This window comes from Mustela erminea, chromosome X (assembly GCF_009829155.1).
Source record: "Mustela erminea isolate mMusErm1 chromosome X, mMusErm1.Pri, whole genome shotgun sequence".
Classification (NCBI taxonomy): Eukaryota; Metazoa; Chordata; class Mammalia; order Carnivora; family Mustelidae; genus Mustela; species Mustela erminea.
The window spans coordinates 43,462,478-43,478,681 of NC_045635.1; the positions used below are offsets into that span (position 1 = coordinate 43,462,478).

General features: G+C 38.4%; 1 protein-coding gene across 3 annotated transcripts in view; it reads left to right on the forward strand.

Moving 5' to 3' along the window:
- The window catches only part of CCNB3 (cyclin B3), a 66,459-nt gene that overhangs the window by 21,900 nt on the left and 28,355 nt on the right, over positions 1 to 16,204 (forward strand). For 2 of the 3 annotated variants that reach the window (XM_032331359.1, XM_032331358.1), the window contains exons 4-7: positions 313 to 443; positions 6,359 to 8,936; positions 9,771 to 9,869; positions 11,115 to 11,207. In XM_032331359.1, coding sequence (XP_032187250.1) covers positions 313 to 443; positions 6,359 to 8,936; positions 9,771 to 9,869; positions 11,115 to 11,207 — 2,901 coding nt within the window. The remainder of the gene's footprint in view (positions 1 to 312; positions 444 to 6,358; positions 8,937 to 9,770; positions 9,870 to 11,114; positions 11,208 to 16,204) is intronic. The other variant, XM_032331360.1, reaches the window with a different exon arrangement.

Sequence of the window (16,204 nt, forward strand, 5' to 3'; positions counted from 1 at the left end):
TGGGGACTTTTTCAGCCAGTATACCTGACATGGAGATCAGAACTACATTCTGTGTATCTTGGAATCACTTCAGGCTGCTATTTGGCTAATATGTAGCAGTACTACTATATTGCTAGCTTCCATTTTGATTGGTTGGCACTAGTGCCACACTGGTTGTGGGATGTTTTGATTATTACTCCTGGGAACACCCAAATGAAGTGTCCAAGGTGGGGATGTGGTTCAAAACTTTCCTATAAGTGCTACCTATTAGGTAATTTGTGGTTCTCTAGATTTCCTTGCTTCTTTCTCCCCCGCCTCCCATGTTTTTTGCAGGCTTCTCAAATTCAGCCTGCCCAGCTCAAGAAGGAAGCCAATAAGGAGTTTGTTAAGGATGTTTCCAAGAAGATAAAAGGGAACACACCTGCTCTTGGGTTGGCCAAAAACAATGAGCTGAATAAGGAAAGGTGAGTAAGAAGAGACTCAGATGGTAGTATTTTTAGATGGCAAAGAAGAGTATGTGACATCTTTTGACCTCCTGTTGTCCCTCCACTGAGAACATGCTTAGTGAGCCATAGTGGTGATTGCCACACTAACCCTTAGGTGCTGCGGTGAGCCCAGATGTGCTTGCTGAAGTGTTAATGGGCCTCTTCTCTCTCTTTCCATGGCATGTGCATATTGAAGGAACCGTTGTCATTGGGAAGTTTGCCAAAAAGTCTAGTGCTCATCTTTTCTTTCTTTTAGTAATTCAGTCCCTGTTTGAGGTAGTCTGTGCTTGAGATTGTGGTGGCAATTTTCCAGGGGATACTCAGCAGCTGGCTGATAGCTTGCCAGTCTGCTTATCTCATTAGAAGCTTTTGGGAGAGGTTTGTCCCTTGTTACTGGAGAGAAATTACTATCTCTCTAGGCCAAAAACCCATGTTTTCCAGATGTTGCAGGGATCTGTTCACAGGTTCTGCAAGTAGATATGAGTATTTTCATTTGGGTTAGAAAAAGGATTTACCTCTAGGAAAACTTATTAGAAGAAGAGTTAGAGGGTAAAGTGAGTCTTTTCTATAACCTCTCCTCATCCTGGTGGGAATTACTTTCAGGAAAGAAAAGAATAAATTAGCTAGTTAGCTATGGTAGGATTAAGCATGGGTTCCAAAGGGTAAGAGAAAAAGTTGGGGAATTCCAGGAAATTAACATGGTAGGTCTACAAGACACTTTTCTAATTATCTAGCCAAAAGAAATCAAATCAGATAGCATTTATCCCTACTTAGTTTTTTGCTGAAATGAAATTCCTGGGATTTCTATGTGTATTTTGACTTTAATTCCCTGAATTATTTTCTTCTGATTTTCTTTTATAATTCTGACTTCAGCAGGGAAATCCTTACAAAGTACCATAAACATTCTTGCCTTCATTTAGGGTTCAGTGGAAGGAATCTTAATTAATAACACTAGAACTAGTGGCTGACATTTATTGAGAGCTCACTATAATCACACATTTTTCTAAGTGGGCTTTTTTTGCCAACAGCTTTGTTGAGATATAATTTACATACCATACAATTCTTCCATTTAATGTGTATAGTTCACACATTATGTACTGAAAGCTTTCAGTATATTTGAAGTTATGTAGCCATTACCACAATGAATTTTAGAACATTTTCATAAATCAAAAAAAAAAACCAAAACCCCAAAACAACAACAAAAAACCCCTTCAACCAATATCTTTAGCTACCACCTCTCAATTCCCCCATCCTTCCCAGCTCTAGGCAATCACTAACCTTGTTTCTGTTTCTATAGCTTTGCCTATTCTGGGCATTTCATATAAATGGAATTATGCAATGTGTGGTCTAATGTGTCTAGCTTTTTTCATTTAGTATAGTGTTTTCAAGCTTCATTCGCATTGTTTCAGGTTTCATTACTTTTTGTTGACCAATAATATCCCATTGTGTGAATATACTTTACTTTCCTTATCCATTCTTCAGTTGGTGGACATTTGGATTGTTTCGACCTTTTGCTTATTGTGAATAATGTGGCTATGAACATTTGTGTACGAGTTTTTTTTTGAACACCTATTTTTGATAATTTTGTGTATATACCTAGGAATGTAATTGTTGGGTCATATGGTAATTCTGTGTTGATCTCAATGAGGAGCTACCAAACTGTATTCCATAGTGGTGACACTATTTTACATTCCTACTAACACTGTATGAGGGTTTCCAATTTTATACATCCTTGCCAACCCTTACTATTTTTTTTTTATCCTGGCCATTCTAATGGATGTGAAGTGGAATCTCACTGCTTTAGATTTGTATTTTTCTTTTGTTTTTTAAAATTTTGTTTATTTATTTGACAGAGAGAGCATAGGCAGGGGGAGTTGCAGGCAGAGGGAGAGGGAGAAGTAGGCTTCTAGCTGAGCAGGGAGCCTGATATGGGGCTCCATCCCAGGACCCTGGGATCATGACCAAGCTGAAGGCAGATGCCTAGCCACCTGGGCCACTCACGTGCCCCCAGATTTGCATTCTTCTGATGACTAATGATATTGAGCATCCTTCATGTGCTTATTGCCTTTTGCATACCTTTTGGAGGAATATCTATTCAGATCATTTGCCCATTTAAAAAATCAAGTTGTTGAGCTTTTCATTTTTAAGTTGTAAGAGTTCTTTATATTTTTTAGCTATAAGTTTCTGATCAGATATGTAATTTGCAGATATTTTCATCTGTTCTGTGAGTTGTCTTTTCATTTTCTTGTTGGTATCCTTTGAGGCACAAAAGTTTTTAATTTTGTTGAAGTTCAATTTATTTTTTTCCTTTGTTCCTTATGCTTTTGCTTTTGGTGTTCTATATAAAAGTCCATTGCCAAATCAAAGGTTACAGAGATTTAAGATTTTTTTAAAAAATTTTTTTTAAGACTTTATTTATTTATTTGTGTGACAGATCACAAGTAAGCAGAGAGGCAGGCAGAGAGAGAGGAAGGGAAGCAGGCTCCCTGCTGAGCAGAAAGCCCGATGTGGGGCTCGATCCCAGGACCCTGGGATCATGACCTGAGCTGAAGGCAGAGGCTTTAACCCACTGAGCCACCCAGGCGCCCCAGAGATTTAAGATTTTCTTTGCAGAGCTTTAAAGTTTTAGCTCTTTAGGTTATTGACTCCTTTTGAGTTAATTTTTGTTGTTAGTGTGTGTTAGGGGTCTAACTTCATTGTTTTACATGTAGATATCCAGTTGTCCCAGCACTATTTGTTAAAAAGACTAATCTTTCTCCACCAAATTATCTTGGCATCCTTGTCAAAAATCAAATGACTGTAAATGAAAGTGTTTATTTCTGAAGTCTCAATTTTATTCCTTCAATCTACACATCTGCCATTATGCCAATACCACATTTCATGACTGTTGTTGCTCTGTAGTGCATTTTGAAATTAGGAAGTGTGACTCTTCCAACTTGTTCCTCTTTTTCAAGACTGTTTTGGCTATTCTGGGTTCTTTGCAATTCCTTACAAATTTTAGAATCAGCTTGTCTGTTTCCACTGGGATGTTTACAGAAGTTGTCTTGAATCTGTAAATCAGTCTGGGGAGTATTGCCATCTTAATACTAACTCCTCCAACACACAAACATGGGATGTCTTTTCATTCATTTAGACCTTTAAATTCTTGCAACGTTTTTGTAGTTTTCAGAATATAAGTTTTGTACTTCTTTTGTTGAATTTATTTCTAAATGTTTTATTCTTCTCGATGCTGTTGTAAATGGGTTTGTTTTCCCAATTTCTTTTTCATACTGTTCATTTCAAGGATATAGGAATATATATGATTTTGGCATATTGATCTTGTATCATGGAACCTTGCTAAACTTGTATATTAGTTCTAATAGTTTTTGGGTATATTCCTAGGATTTTTCTATATGTAAATTATATCATCTGCTAATACAGAGTTTTCAATCTGGAGGCCTTTTGTTTTATTTTTTTGCCTAGTTGCCCTGGCTAGAACCTCTAGTACTATGTTGAATAGAAGTATCAAGAGTTGGACATCCTTGTCTTCTAAGACTTGGGTGACCGACTTATTCTGGTTTTCCTAAGATTTGCCCAGTTTTAATACTGAGACTCTTGCATCCCCAGAACCCTCTCAGTCACAAAGAGTGTTGGTTACTCTATCAGGGAAGCCTACTCTGATCACCCCAGATCTATGGTATCATAGATACTCAATACTTATTTCCTATACTAATGTTTCTTAAGAGCTGGATTTGAAGAGGCAGACAGGAGCCAGATCACTAGGGCCTTGCAGATCATGGCTAAGAGTTTGGAATTTATTCAGAGAATAGAGGGATTTTGTCCTAAAGCATCAACAATGCTATATGAGTTATATACTGCTACACTACAACTCTCCCACCCTCTAAAGAAGAGTTGGATATCCTGTCTTTTCCCTGATCTTAGGGGGAAATCACCCGTCTCTCACCATTAAGTACAATGTAAGCTTTGGGTTTTCATAGATGCCCTTTGTCAAGTTGAGGAATCTCTTTTCTATTCCTAGTGTATTGATTCCTTTATCATGAAAGGGTTTTATATTTTGTCAAATGATTTTTCTGAATCTATTGAGATGATCATGTGGCTTTTGTTTTCTATTCCATTAATATGGTTTGATACATGAATTGAATTTTGGATGTTAAATTAATCTTGTATTCCTGGGACAAATCCCACTTGGTCATGGTGCATAATAGTTTTATGTGTTGCTGGATTTGATTTGCTAGTATTTTGTGGAGGACTTTTGCACCTATATTTTTAAGAGATACAAGACTATAATTTTCTTGTGATATCTTTGTTTTTGGTATCAGAGTAATATTGGCTTCATAGAATGAGTTGGTAACTGTTCTTATATCTTCAATTTCTTGGGGTGGTTTACGAGGAACTGGTATTGATTTAGATGTTTGGTAGACTTCCCCAACAAAAACTTCTGGGCCTGGACTTTTCTCTGTGGGTAGTTTTTATATTAATTCAATATTTTTGTGTTATAAGTCCACTCAGATTTTCTATTTTCTTTTAAAGTCAGTTTTGGTAGTTTGTGTCTTCTTAGGAATTTGTCCATTTTATCTAGCTAAACTGATTTATTGATATACATTTAGTTTTGAACTATTCTTTGTTTTACATGTTTTTATTGCATATTAATTAATCAAATCTTAACAACAACCCTATAAAGGAGGTCATACAGTTCCCATTATATAGCCGAAAAAAGTGAAGCACAGTTAACTTGCCCAGTGTCACCTAGCCAGTAGGTGGAGGAGCCAGGATTTGAATCCAGGCATTTTAGCTCTAGAAGGCATACTCTTTATCATAACTAGGTTATCTGAAGACTGTTCTCATCAGGAGGGACCTGGAATCTATCTAGGCACTGTGGAACCTCTCTAGGCACTTCCTTAAAAAAATACAGTGATTTTTAAATTATATATATGGGGTTGTACAGCCATTACCACTATCTAATTTTATAACTTTTCAACCCCCACCCCCCAAAAAAGGCCTGACCCCATTAGTAGTCCCTTTCCTTTCCCAGCCTCTCATTCTACCCCACTTCCCTGCCCTTTTCCAGCCATAGGCAACCACCAATCTATTTTCTTTTATGGATATACCTCTATGGTTATGTCTATTCTGGACATTTAGTAAAAATGGAATCAGATGATATCTAGTTTGGGGGGCATTTACTTTTGTTCAGACTGATGATCGTATTTGCCTTAAATTCTCTCTTATTCTGATTTCTAGTCCTCCAGTGATTTGGTCACACTAGGTTAGTTACTAATTGGACATGAAGTCCTATTCAAAACAAAGCTTTGAATCTGGTCTTTGTGAACAAATGTCCGTTGTGGTCTTTTTATTCTCTCCACTGGGAAATATCTCATGAATAGCTTAGGTTGAAGGGGATGTGGTTAGATACCACCAACATTAAGTACCAGTCCACCTTTCTTTTCTAAGCCTTCCTAAGCTCTCTCTTATAATTTTCTCACAAGCCTTCAAACAATATTAATTTCAGCCTACATTTTACCGGATGCCTGGTGCTGATGGACAAAGATAAATAAATGTAGCTACTGAGGGAGACCGATATAATAGCAAATAACTCATACAATGTGGTTTTAGAATAAAGACTTTGTATATAAATAAAGGAAATAATTCATATATAGTAAAGCACAACATGGGTTTTAGGGGAAATTTTTCAGAAAAGTGTGAGAACCTAGGCCATAGAAACTATACAGGGTGCTACTTAGTTGATTCTCTATGGTACCGTTTGATTTTTAATCTATCCCTTGAGGTTGAAGCCCTTCCCCCTTTTATAACTTTGGTAAATATAGCAACAAAATGAGATGGTTGGTGGGGATTCTAGGAACTACATTCTTCTTACTCAGACATTGTTTCCTTTACAGTTATAAGCCAGAACCTTCACCACTAGTAGTTTCTACTACCCTGGTACCAAATATTATGGAGAAACCACTAAGTCTGGAGATACCTACCATCTCTAAAACAACCACTACTGAGGAGGTATCATTTTTCAAAAAGCCATTGATTTTAAAAGAGGAACTCATTACTGAGGACACAAGCCTTTTCAGGAGGTCATTTTCTTTAAGAAAGTCCACAAATCAGGGGGAGATATCCCTCATGGACAGGCCACCATCCTTACAGGGGGAGGCTGACAGCAATGATGAGTTTGTTGTAGAGCCAATGACTTTTGGGAAGAAGCTTAAGACTGAGGAGGCAGCCATCACCAAAGGAACATTATCCTTAAAGAAGATGAGCACATATCAGGGGGACTTGGCTTTGCAGGACATCACTTTTGAAGAGAATTCCTTCATTATGGAGCCAACAAACTTTAGAAAGAAGCCTAAAACAGAGGAGGCAACCTCCATCAAGAAGGTGTTCTCTTTAAAGAAGAACAAGTATACCACTCAGGGGAAAGTGTCCCATATGAAGAAACCACTAGTGTTGCAGAAGACCACTTCTGAAGAGGAGTCTCTCATTGAGGAGCCACTGACTTTCAATAAGAAAGCTACCAGCAAGGAGGCAGGCTTCATCTTGAGGCCATTATCTTTAAAGAAGAAGTGTACTATTCAAGGGCAGATGGATCACTTGAAAAATCCATTAGAATTGCAGAAGACTATCTCTGGAGAGAAGAAACTCATTAAAGAGCCATTGTCTTTTAAAAAGAAGCCTACCTCTAAGGAGTCTCTCTTCCAGGAACCAGCTGCATTGCAAGAGAAGCACACCACTAGTGGGGAGGTGGTCCTCTTGAAGAAGCCACAGGCATTGCAGGAGGAGGACACTAAGGATAAATTTCTTATGGAGCCAATGTCCCTTAGGAAGAAATGTACTACCAAGGAGACAAATCCCACCAAGAAGTCATTACCTGTAAAGAAGTGTACCATTCAGGGGAAGATGTATCACTTGAAGAAGCCACTAGTATTACAAAAGACCACATCTGGAGAGAAGTCATTCATTAAGGAGCCCTTGTCCTTTAAAAATAAGTCTACCACTGAGGAGGAGTCTCTCGTCAGGGAATCACCTGTGTTCAAAGACAAGCATACCATGCAGGGGGAGGTGGCTCTTTTGAAGAAGCCAGGGGCATTTCAGGAGAATGTTGATGGTGAAGATGAATTTCTTATAGAACCAGTTCCCTTTAGGAAGAAAGGTATCAGAGATGAGGCGGTCTCTACCAAGGAACCTTTATCTATAAAGAAGAAAAAGTGTGCCAGTCAAATAATGATGTCCATCTGCCAAGAACTGTTGGACTTGCAGAATATGATTAGCAAAGATAAGGATTCTTCCTTTATGGAGCCAGTGTCACTTAGGAAGAAGTCTTCAACTGAGGAGACAATCCTTACCAAGACACCGTTATCTTTAAAGAAAAAGCAAATCACTCAGGGGAGAATGTCCCTCTTAAAGAAGCCACTGGTCTCAGACACCACCTCTGAAGAAGAGTCAGTCTTTAAGAAGCTATTGCCCTTTAATAAAAAGTCTGTAACTGAGGAGGAGCTCCTCTTCCAGGATCCATCTCTTTTGAAAGAGAAGCACACCACTCTGCAGGAGGCGTCCCTCTCAACTAAGCCACTGGCCTTGCCAGAAAAGACCACCACTGAAGAATTGTATATTAAGGAACTATTGACTTTAGAGGAGAAGCCTACTACTGAGGAGGAATTTCTTTCTCCAGAGCCATTTTCATTGCTTGTTAAACCTACCAACAAAGATGAGTCCCTCTTCTGGAAGGCTTTGGGTTTGCAGAAGACTGATACCAAAGAGGATTCCTTGAAGGAGCTGTTGGACTTGCAGGAGAAAAGCACTACTGAAGAGGAATCTCTTTTAAATAAACCATCAGTTCTGAAGGAGGAAGTCTCCACTGAGGTGGCAACAAGCACTGAGGAACAGTTATCTTTAAAGAAGAAACCCATTGCTCCGGGGGAGGTGTTCCTATTGAAGAAGCATTTGGCCTTGCAAGAGCATATCACCAATGAAGAGTCCCATATTAAGCAACCACTGGCTTTTCAGAAGCCTAGCACTGAGGAGACCATCCCAAGGGAGTCCTTGGCCTTGCAGGAGAATCCCACAGTCGAGGAAGAGGCTACCCCGTGGGGGCCCTTGGCCTTGCAGGAGAAGCCCAGCAGTGGGAAGGAGACCCTCTTCAAGGAGCCTTTTCAGGAGAAACCTACCCTCAATGAGACAATCCATGTCAAGGAAACATTTGCATTGGATGAGAAACCCACCACTGGGAAGGAGTTGTCCCTAAAGGAGCCATTGGCCTTGCAAGAGAATACCACCCAAAAGGAAGATAACTCTCTCAAAGATTTCCTGATCCTCCAGGCTGAAACCAGCTCACATGTGTCCAGCATAGCCCCTGAATCCAGAACAGGCATGTCCAGTGTGGGCAAGTTCAATACCACAAGCACATCCAGTGCTTGTGAATCTAGTTCCAATAAGCCTTCTTCATCTTGGGGCAAGAAGTCACAGAAGGAGGTATTCTTTCTCTTTCTTCTTAAATTAGATTAAATTCTTTGTTGTTCTGTAGGTAGCTGCTAGCAAAGAGATTTTTTTTTGCCTTCCTAAGTAATTGATCTGTATATAGTAGGCTATAGTAAATCAGGCTGGCCTTGTGGGATCTCTTGACTTTCCAATTGGAATTAAAATACACCCAAACAATTAGAAAGTATTTATTACAGGAATACCCACAAGGATCTGGAATATGTGTGTGTGTGTGTGTGTGTGTGTGTGTGTGTAAACTACCTTTCTTAGTAATTGCAATCTGCATTACAGTAGACTCCAGTCAAAGATGAGTAAAGCCCACAGAAGCATCTCCCAAGGAAGTTGGTATTTAAGTTGAAAATTGGAAGGATGAAGGAATGAGATTTCGCAAAAAGGAGGAGAAATACCCCTCTTGTAGATAAAACAAACTGAGTAGAAGTGTAGAAGGGAGGAAAAGGCTACCAAGAAGATGAATTGGGTTAGATCAAAGCATTGGGACAAAACAAGTGACCTAAGAAGATATATGACACAAGTTGGAATAGTAAAATAAGTGTTTTTCCTGGAGAGTCTTGAGCTTACCTGTAAAAATGATGCCTAGTTCCTAGGGCAGAGCAGTCATGTGCAAGAAGGATTAAAGATTTCTTGGTCATTTAGCAGCATGAGTATTGAAGGACCCAGGGGGTGCTCTGTTGTGGCCCAGGATATATGGGGCTTGAGGAAACTTAGCAGAAGATGACACTGGGAAGAAAGGAGGGCATGCTTTATGTGTATGTGCTAAGCCTTCTTTGGAATCTTTCTCCCTCTAACATCTTTTTGGTGATTTCCAAGCAGAGAACCGCATCGGAGGATATTGACAATAACTACAGTGATCCATTTTTCAACCCCATATATGCCAAGGATATCTTCAGTTACATGAAGGAGAGAGAGGTATGTAGGTGGCTGTTGGAGTGGAACAGTTTCTAGGTCTCGTTTCCTCATCATTCCATCCTTCAAAATGCAAGTTGAAAGGGGAGGTAATAATGATGATTACAATAATAACAGCAACAACTGACATCTACTGGTAGCTTACCATAAGTTAGACATTGGGGCTAAAGTGTTTATAGACATTATCTTGTTTAATTCTCCCAATAACTTCATGATGGTAGGTATTATCTCCTTTTTATAGATTGGAGAAACTGCTCAGAATCACACAACTAGTATATGGTAGAGCTGGAATATGGGCTAAAAGTCTGATGACCTTGAAGACCATTTAAGTCTGCATCTCTAATTGTTGAGGAGACAATCTCAGACACAAAAATAGTAGTCATCTTCTGAGTGGCTGCTCTTAAAGATCTTTTCCCTTCTCTATGCAAGTTTCTGGTGACATATGTGAAATCACTCTCCAAACTGGTGACAATTTCTTCCTCTTTAAAATCAGCCAGTTTCCTTGACCACTAAAATTCACTGATGGCAAATTTTCTTCTCTCTCTCATTCTCTCTCTCTGTCAATGAAACAGAGGGACCAAGATTATCTAACAACTAAAATTTTAGCAGGCTATGCATAAGAGCGAGGATGAATATCTCGTCTTCTCTCTACAGACATAACATTTGATTAACTGACTCCAGATCCTTTACTTTTTTCTGGCGTAGCTTGGAGGAAGTAAGAGATAACTTTGTTATACTACATGCATGGGCCTTAGCTCAGTGGTGTCAGTTTCACTTGAGATCTTGTTAGGAATGCAGAAATCTAGCCTCATCCAGGCCTTCTAAATTAGAATATGAATTTTAAAGATCCCCAGGTGGTATATGTGTTAAAGTTTGCAAAGCACTGCTCTACTTTAGATTAAATTGCAAAGAAGGGGTGGAACCTCTTTGGTATTTATTGATAGGTATATTCCTGTCCATATTCCATAGTCCCCCTAGGCTCCTCCATATCTACTCCGATGCTTGAATATGATGTGCATCCATTTCCCAAGCATTACTAGAACTTGTCTGGAAGAGGAGACTTTGATTGGCTGATACCAGCCAATCTGATACCAGCTGAAAATAATGAGTTAGAACTGAAGAAGTTAATTACATTGTGACAATTTCTTTTTCTGAGATATTGGTTGCAAGTATTTTTTTTCTTAAATTACAATTTTTGAACTATAAAGAGAGTTTACGGATTAATATTTCTTTTTTTATTGCTGCCAGGAAAAGTTCATACTTAAAAAATACATGAGCAGGCAGACTGACATCAGCAGTTGCATGAGGGCCATTCTTGTGGACTGGCTGGTAGAGGTGCAGGTAAGCCTGACAACTGGTGCTTTAAGGGGCTGCTCTTTTCTTTTCTGATTATTCATTCAGTATCACCAGATGCTAAGCATGGTAAAAATTTTCTGGGCCTACAGAGCTGAGCCTTCAGGGAGCTTATGATCTAGGGGGCAAGATAAGACATGCAGACATATGAGTACAATAAAAAATAGAATACCCTAGGTACTATAAGAATATTATACATAAGATCCTGTGAGAACCCAGTGGAAGGAGACACTACTTCTAGAAAAGGCAATGATGGTACAGTAGTTCAATCATTATCAGAATTTTACAAAGTCTATTTCATGATTTGGATAGGGATCAGTGACAAAGCCTTTCAAGTTTTGGGTGAGATTGGTGATAGGAAGGATGGTGTGGCAGACATGGCAGGACCAGACACGGCAGGTAGCTATTTGCCCGGAGTTGGATGTTGAGGGAATATTGCTATGAGTACTTAGTTATCCTTTTACATGAAGGAAGGAGAGTCCAGAATAGTACCTGGCACATAGTGGAGTATCAATAAATATTTGTTGAATGAATGAAATCGAGTGGCTTGCTGTGGCATTTGCAAGAAAATATAAGGCATAGGCTATGCCCAGAAGAGTCTTAGCTACATAATTAGGAAGAAAAGGTAATATAGTCTAATATCCTTTATAGAGTATGAGAGGGGTGGTTCAGGGTCACTTTGAAGTAAAAGACCAGGAAAATGTAGTAGACATGATATATTTGGATATCACTAAATCATGAAAATGCCTCTCATCTTATGGAAATAATGAATAATAATGAAGTAGATAAGAGCATAATTTGAGGGGGTGCCTGGGTGGCTCTGTCAGTTGAGTGTCCAACTCTTGGTTTTGGATTAGGTCATGATCTCAGGGTAGTGAGATCAAGCCCTGCACTGGGCTCCATGTTCAGTGGGGAGTCTGCTTGAGATTCTCTCTTTCTTTCCTCCCTCTGCCCCTCTTTCCCTGACCCTCTCAAATAAATAAATAAATCTTTTTAAAAAGAGTAGAATTTGGGTAGATCTTACATAAGTGAAACTGATCCCAGAGATTGCTGATCATTATTAAGCTAGAAGGAGATTTCTAGAAGATTGCCAGTGGACTTTGTTCTAATCAACATTTTTATTAGTGATGTAAATGATAACAGAAAAGATAAACTCATCAAATATTGCATGGCATGAGACTAGGAGTAGGGACAGGAAATAAATGGATATCAGATGAAATATCTCTACTAGCTGGAATGATGTACTGAATTTTTTAAAAATTTAATTGTTTTATTTATTTATTAACATAATGTATTATTTGTTTCATGGGTACAAGTCTGAATTGTCAGTCTTACACAAATTCACAGCACTCACCATAGCACATACCCTCACCATTGTCCATAACTCCGCCATCCTATCCCCCCACCCCCAGCAACCCTGAGGAACTGAATCTTTTTTAAAAAAGCCTTTGTTGTTATTTTTATTGCACAAAAATTCACATTCGTCATAGGAAAGTAATATAATTACCTGTGATCCCACAACTCAGAACCACTGTTAATATTTGTGTGTATATTATTCCTCCATTTCAAGTGGTAGTCATCTGTTTTAGGGGTACACTTCTAGTGCATGGATCATAGAATCACAGATACCCAGGTCCCATCCCATATTATCCAAACAGAATTGTGGGGGTGTGGTGCAGGCATATACATATATTTTTTGTTTTTTTTAAAAATATTATTTTATTCATCATAAGTGTACTCTTTAATCCCCATCACCTATTTCAACCATGCCCCCAACTCACCTCCCCTCTTGTAACCATTAGTTTATTTTCTGTAGTTAAGAGTCTGTTTCTTGGTTTGTCTTTCTCTTTTTTTCCTTTACTCTTCTGTTTTGTTTCTTGAATTCCACATATGAGCTAGATCATATGGTATTTGTCTTTTTTGGATGGACTTACTTTACTTAGCATCATACTTTCTGGCTCCATCCATGTTATTGCAAATGGCAAGATTTCATTCTTTTTCATGGCTGTATAATATTTCAGTGTGTATACGTACCACATCTTCTTTTTCCACTCATCTATTGATGGACACTTGCATTGCTTCCATAGTTTGGCTATTGTAAGTAATGCTGCAATAAACATAAGGGTGTGTGTATCCCTTTGAATTAGTGTTTTTGTATTTTTTGGGTGAAGGGGCACATAATATTTTTTAAAATTATTAACATATAATGAATTATTTGCTTCAGGGGTATAGGTCTATGAATCATCAGTCTTACACAATTCACAACACTCACCATAGCACATTCCATCCCCAATATTCATCACCTAGCCACCCTATCCCTCCCCCAACTCCGCCCAGCAACCCTCATTTTGTTTCCTGAGACTGAAAGTCTCTTATGGTTTGTCTCCCTCCCTGGTCCCATCTTGTTTCATTTTTCTCTTCCTTCCCCCCATGACCCCTGCCCTGCCTCTCAAATTCCTCATATCAGAGAGACCATATGATAATTGTCTTTCTCTGATTGACTTATTTTGCTTAGCATAATACCCTCTAGTTCCATCCATGTCATTGCAAATGGCAAGATTTTGGGTTTTTCAATGGCTGCATAGTACTCCATTGTATATATAAAACACATCTTTATCCATTCATCTGTTGATAGACATCTAGGTTCTTTCCATAGTTTGGCTATTGTGGACATGCTGCTATAAACATTCGGGTGAATGTGCCCCTTTGGATCACTACATTTGTATCTTTAAGGTAAATACCCAGCAGTGGGATTGCTGGATCATAGGGTAGCTCTATTTTCAACTTTTTGAGGAACCTCCATGCTGTTTTCCAGAGTGGCTGCACCAGCTTGCATTCCCACCAATAGTGTAGGAGGGTTCCCCTTTCTCCGCATCCTCGCCAGCATCTGTCATTTCCTGACTTGTTAATTTTAGCCCTTCTGACTGGTGTGAGGTGGTATCTTACTGTGGTTTTGATTTGTATTTCCCTGATGCTGAGTGTGAGCACTTTTCATATGTCTGTTGGCCATTTGGATGTCTTTGCAGAAATGTCTGTTCATGTCTTCAGGGCACATATATTTATATAAAGCTCCACAAGTGATTTTTTTAAAAGATTTTGTTTATTTGTCAGAGAGAGCACAAGCAGGGGGAGTGGCAGATGAGGTAGAAACAGGTTCTTCACTGAGCAGGGAGCCTGCTGAGCAGGACCCTGGGTTCATGACCCAAGCCAAAGACAGATGTCCAACTGACTGAGCCACATAGGCACCCCTCCACAAGTGATGTTAATATACACCTTTTGATAGAGAATCACAGTTCTAGAAAACATGTACAGTGTTTTTATAACTTTAATTTTTATATTTTAAATAAAAATGGACTTTTTGGTATATAGTTCTATGAAATTTTAACATTTGTTTTGAAATAAGAGTCACAAGAATTTGCAAAAAACAGTATAGGGAAGTCCTGTGTACATTTCACCTACTTTGTCCTGATGGTAACATTTCACGTAACTATAATATAGTGTCATGATTAAGGCCCACAGGCCTTAAATTTCATCAGTTTTACATGCATTTATTTGTTGTGTGTGTTTAGTCTGTATAGTTCTATCAAACATGAAAATTTTTTAAGCACTGCTACCACAGTTAAGACACAGAACTGTTCCATTACCACAAAGATCCCTCATGTTATCCTTTTATAGCAACAGCCATCTTCCTCCCCTCACCTTCCTGTCCCTGGGAACTCCTAATTTGTTTTCACATCTATAACTTTGTAATTTCACAAATGGTATATAAATGGAATCATACAGTACATAACCTTTTTAGATTGACTTTTATCCTTCACCATAATTCCCTTGAGATCCACCTGTAGGACATGAGAGTTCTGGTTGCTGTGTATCCTTGTCAGCACTTGGTATTGGTATATTTTTAAAAGATTTTATTTATTTATTTGACAGACAGAGATCACAAGTAGACAGAGAGGGGTGGGAAGCAGGCTCCCTGCTGAGGAGAGAGCCCGGTGCAGGGCTCGATGCCAGGACCCTGAGATCATGACCTGAGCCAAAGGCAGAGGCTTAATCCACTGAATGACCCAGATGCCCCGATATTAGAATTTTTTAATTTAAGCCATCTAATAGCTGGGTAGAGGAGTCTCGCCATAGTTTTAATTTGCATTTCCTCGAGGGCTAATAATGTTGAACATCATACTTGCTTGTCATCCATCTATCCTCTTTGGTGAAGTGTTTTAATTCTTGCCCATTTCTTAAATGGGTTAGTTTCTTTTCTTTTCCTTTTTTAAAATTATGCTCAATTAGCCAACATATAGTATATTTTCTTTGTGTCAAGTTATTGAGAGTTCTTTACATATTCTGGATATAAACCCTGTGTTGGATATGTGATTTACAAATGTATCCTACCAGTCTGTAACCTTTTTATTCTCTTATTTGGGTTTTTCACAGAGCAAAAGTTTTTTTTTTTTTAATTTTGATAGTCTAGTTTTCAGTGTTTTCTGTTATGGATTGTGCTTTTTAAGAATTTTCTGCCTAAACCTAAATCATGAATATTTTCTCATATGTTATCTAAAAGTTTTATAGTTTTAACATTAAATCTGTAATCCATTTTGAGTTAGTTTTTGTGTTGTAGGAGGTTTTTGAGGTCAAAGTTCATTTTTTTTTTGCGTATGGATGTCCAGTTGTTCTAACACCATTTGTGGGAAAATATACTTTTTTCCCACTAAATCGCTTTTGCACCTTTGCCAAAAATCAGTTGACCTTATATGTGTGGCTCTATTTCTATACTTATTTCTATATTCTCCTTTATTGATCTGTGTCTGTCACTTTGCCAATATCACACTGTCTTTATTCCTGTAGTTTTATAGTAAGTCTTAAAACTAGGTAGTGTGATCCTTCCACCTCTGTTCTTTTTCTTTCTCAAAATTGTTTTAGTTTTCTAGTTCCTTTGCTTTTCTATATAAATTATAGAAAGTTTGTTTATATCTACAAAAAAGTCCTGC